Source organism: Palaemon carinicauda, chromosome 6, assembly GCF_036898095.1.
Source record: "Palaemon carinicauda isolate YSFRI2023 chromosome 6, ASM3689809v2, whole genome shotgun sequence".
Lineage (NCBI taxonomy): Eukaryota > Metazoa > Arthropoda > Malacostraca > Decapoda > Palaemonidae > Palaemon > Palaemon carinicauda.
The window spans coordinates 27,129,004-27,134,003 of NC_090730.1; the positions used below are offsets into that span (position 1 = coordinate 27,129,004).

The 5,000-nt window shown below is 33.3% G+C and overlaps 1 protein-coding gene across 1 annotated transcript in view; it reads left to right on the plus strand.

The window, feature by feature from the left end:
• The first annotated feature begins 4,075 nt into the window (after positions 1–4,075).
• LOC137642924 (mucin-5AC-like) overlaps positions 4,076–5,000 on the plus strand; it is a 2,499-nt gene continuing 1,574 nt past the window's right edge. Inside the window, exon 1 of the mRNA XM_068375789.1 lies at positions 4,076–4,080. Coding sequence (XP_068231890.1) covers positions 4,076–4,080 — 5 coding nt within the window. The remainder of the gene's footprint in view (positions 4,081–5,000) is intronic.

Here is a 5,000-nt window from a genome sequence, read left to right on the forward strand (position 1 = left end):
AATATGTATATAAAAAGGTCAAAGATGATTGCACATCTAAGTTACAAATTTCTATGAAGAGCGGCGTCAGCTTGAGAGTCCCCAAGAGCTTCACATAAAGGGAGCTTTGTGTTCTTTTCATAGCGTTTGGTATCAAATCTTTAACAGAGCACGACCTTCGTACTTGAATAATATCAACAGTTCACATTTTTTCTTCCAATTCCAATTCTTGTTAGCGAAGAAAGTTTTATTCCAGCTGTGACCAAGTTGTGGAATGATATTCCTAATCGGGTGGTTGAATCAGTAAAACTTCAAAAGTTCAAAGTTGGAGCAAATGCTTTTTTGTTGACCAGGCGGACATGAGTCTTTTTATAGTTTATTTATGACATATTTGTTTTTGATTTTGTTAATAGTTTATATATGACATGTCTGTTTTGACGTTGTTACTTATTCTAGAATGATTTATTGTTAATTTGTTCTCTTCATTTACTTATTTCCTTATTTCCTTTCCTCACTGGGCTATTTTTCCCTGTTGGAGCCCCTGGGCTTATAGCATCTTGCTTTTCCAACTAGGGTTGTAGCTTGGATAGTAATAATAATAATAATAATGGAAAATCCTGTTGTTCCCAGACTGTTCTTTATATCAGTACATGGTCAGCCGGATGTATGTTTGCCAATTTTTCGTATCATCTTACTGAACTTAGATTTAAACATCTATGTTCTTTCTCAAATCTCCTTAGTATTCTATCTATCCTTATCCCCAAGATTTTGCCAGAGCCTTACAAGAGTGGCTGGTGAAATAAGGAGATAGGGAGAACCAATGAAATTAAGATGACATTCTAGAAGAGTTAGAAGTCCCAGGCCTACATGGCTGAGGACTATAAAGCATGAAGTAGGAGATGATGAATGAAGAAGTATTGAATTAAAAGCTCAAGATAGAGACGACTGGCGAGATCTAACAGAGGCCCTTTGCATCAATAGGCGTAGAGGGAGATGATGATTATGATGACTGATAGACAGTGAAACTAGTATATATTATAATAAAAAGCTGAAACTATAAGTCATTTGTTTCTAGCAAAACCATTCTTTACAGTGAAGAATTAAATACTACAGTATTCATGTCAAAGGTGACAATTCTTTCATAATTCTTTTTATATCTGATAAACGACTTCCCTTTCAATCCATCGGTGAGGTCATTGAAAAACATGTTTATCGATTGATGAGTCTGTGAAGTAATTGAGTCAACTTTAAATCATTTGACCTTTGAGTATCTAGACTTCTTTTTAATTCTTAATCCGTGTCCCGTATGACGAATGTGTATTGCAACATCACTGCAAAGTCATGAAGTTTTAATATTCAAGCATTTATACTTGAATGTGTATCTATTTACTTATTAATCTATTTATCTATCCTTATAAGCATATATCTTTCTGCCTATCTACTTATGAATTAATCCATATATCTATATATCTACTGATCTATAGGTTTATGTATTTATCTTTATATAAATATATATATATATATATATATATATATATATATATATATATATATATATATATATATATATATATATATATATATATTTTATATGTATATATATATATATATATATATATATATATATATGTATACATATATATATATATATATATATATATATATATATATATATATATATATATATATATATATATATATATATCTAAAATTATATTTATTGATATATTTACAAATATATAATATTCATATATATGTTTGTGAATATAGATAGATAGATAATAGATATTATATGCACACTCGCACCCACACACGCACACACACACACACACACACATATATATATATATATATATATATATATATATATATATATATATATATATATATATATATATATATATATATATATATATGTGTGTGTGTGTGTGTGTATATACATAGGCTATATATATATATATATATATATATATATATATATATATATATATATATATATATATATATATGTTTGTGTGTGTGTATATAGGCTATATATATATATATATATATATATATATATATATATATATATATATATATATATATATATATATACATACATATATATATTCTATGAATATGTTTATTAAGTTTCTGATTTCTTCACAATATTTGGATGCTCTTATCACTCATTGCAAGTCATGATTCCAGATGATATATAAGTGAAGAGGTTCTTTTCATTCTGTGAGAGAGAGAGAGAGAGAGAGAGAGAGAGAGAGAGAGAGAGAGAGAGAGAGAGAGAGAGAGAGAATGATTTTCTTAGATTCCAAGACTTATCTGATTTTCCCCCAGACGATACCACCCTCCGTGCAATCATCCTCATCCTCATATTCGCCAATGGCCTCCGCAGATCGTTATGATATACAGACGAAGGCAAAATACAGCGAAACATCGTAAACAGTTATCAATTTATTCACATTCTAGACAGCAACTTGACCTCTGTAACCCGCAGGTCGCGCACTATCCTCAACTTGCGTCCACTCGGCCAATCCTTATCCCGCTTATCTGCAATCTGAGTTGTGATTGGGGGATGGCGCGTGGGTGTGCTTATGTCACGCGCGAGTCAGAAGGTGATGCGTATCTTGGACCCCGCAAGAGTCGCCCGCCACCTCAGCCACGACCTCGAGGGCACTCGACGGAGGGTTCAGGGCACGGGTAGGGGGGAGGGTAAGGCACATTGGGGAGGTGGAGGGGTCGGTGAGAGGCCTCCACCTCTCCCTCCTCTTACTCCTTCCCCTCATCCACTATGTCCGAGCCGTCTCTACCACCGTCTGCCCCAACATGAACCACCTGCCCACCAACTGGCCGTTTCTCTGAAGGTTCTAAATCCTGTGAGATTCTCGTTAACTCGTCAATATTCATCATGATATTCGGGATCATTATCCAAAAGAGGAGGGAGGAAAATAAAGAGAAGAATATATATGACAATGTAATTAGTAAGGTGGGCTGGTCCAGGGGTCATCATGCTCCTTCATCCTGACAGACCTATGAAGGAGGATTTCCTCTCACGTCCGTCTTCTGGGGATGAGACTCTTCTTCTTCGTCGTCGTCGCCTCTTTCCTCTTCTTCTTCTTTGTAGAATTTCTTCCTGCCCATTCTGCCACAAGAAGATATTTCTCCTCCTTTATTTATATTTTTGTTCTTGTCCTAGCTGAGTCGTGATGCTTATTTTTTTTTTTTTTTAATTTCTCAGTACTTTTGTTTATTTTTCTTTTGTTTATTCTCCATGTGAATTCTGCCATACTCATTTATTCTTCTCTCTTATTCGTAATTTAACATCTACCTCTCTGCCATTTCCTTCTCCCCAACCTCCTCTTCCATGACTCGTTCCTCATTCTCCTCCTCGTGCTGTGTGTGTACACAAACGCCCCTCTTATGCACACGTACACACGCCCAACAATATGTACAAAACACCGACAATTCACTGGAAGTCTTATTTCTAAGGTACGGATGGTCCTCTAACACAGACTTCGCTTTTAACTATTTTTTAATTCCGTCTGATACGAGAAGTATTGCGTAAATTAATTGACTTATAAGAAGAATTATCATTAGCTCCATAACTAAAATCTACCATAAATTATTCACAATTCAATGAATTATTTATTTTACAACGATTTAGAAGAGTACACATGGCTGGGAGAACAATGGTCAACATCAACACAGTGAATAGCCGATATTTCATAACTTTTGCATAATACAAAATATTCTTGGCTATGATATACAAATCCTTACGACAATAGCTTATCCACAAATTCATACAAATCTTGTTTATAGTGATCTATCTTCATTTAAGAAATTACTTATGACTACCATTCAACCCATTACTTTATCTATGATGAAAAACATATCACCAATGTACAACATGAAATTTATAACCCTGTCATTTATTAAATTTCTTTTTACTAGGGATAAGAAATGAAATTATTAATAGAGAATTACTCAACATACAGCAATATACTTCATCTTATAATAAAGTACTGTACTGCTACGTAGTATATTGATTAACGTCTGTGCGCAACTTAATAATAGCTTACAACGAAGACGACCGTTGATCATGACGTAATACATATTCTTTTCCTTTTATCTCAACAATCATTCCGACATCCTACTGAACTTTGGTTTCGTGGAAAAGTATTGTCGTTTGCCGTTTTGAACAAAGCGATTGAAATAACTAGATGAACATGAATATTACAAAACAAATAGTTTAAGAAAAGCATAAAAATTAGTATGCCAAATTTAGTAAATGTAAAATCATTTAGTTATCTTGTACAGTTTATATTGTCTTAATGCATGCTGCTAGTCGAACGCATATTTCTGGTAAATTATCATCTTGCGTAGGCAGGGTATAAGTGAAGAACAATGACACATAAGAGCCAGATAAGGAGAGATAAAAAACGAAGTGGCGATAAGATGAACAGTAGAGAACGGCCAGCATCCCAGATACTGTCAGAGATGCTTGACATATCTACATTCAACCATGAACCATTACAGAAGACAAGGCTTTGTTTTGATGACTCATTCAACAACTCTTCACGCTTCAGACAAAAGAATAAAATCAACTAAATAAACAAAATATCTGTATGAGAAAAATCTCTACTAGCCAAAAAAAAATGGTTGGTTTTAGATTCATAAATATCTATTCCTATTTCTTATTTTGTATTCCAGATTCTCTTGTTTCTTTCCTTACATTTCGGTATATACAAACTTGCTGGTCAACTAAGTAACCATGTCTATTCAATCCTATCTAACCCGAAAATTTAACTCATATGAACTATTTAAAAATTTTAATCATAAGTTTTCTATAAACTTGACTCCTATGCCTTTTTTATCATCGTCCTCTTCATAATCACACTCAGGTTAAAAAGTTAGTCAGTAATCGCTCCGTTCATATAAAATTAAATTGTGATTTTTATCAGAAATTTTATTTGCTGATCTATCAAACTGGCGTCCTACCAAAAGCTAAAGACGCAAAGAGATAC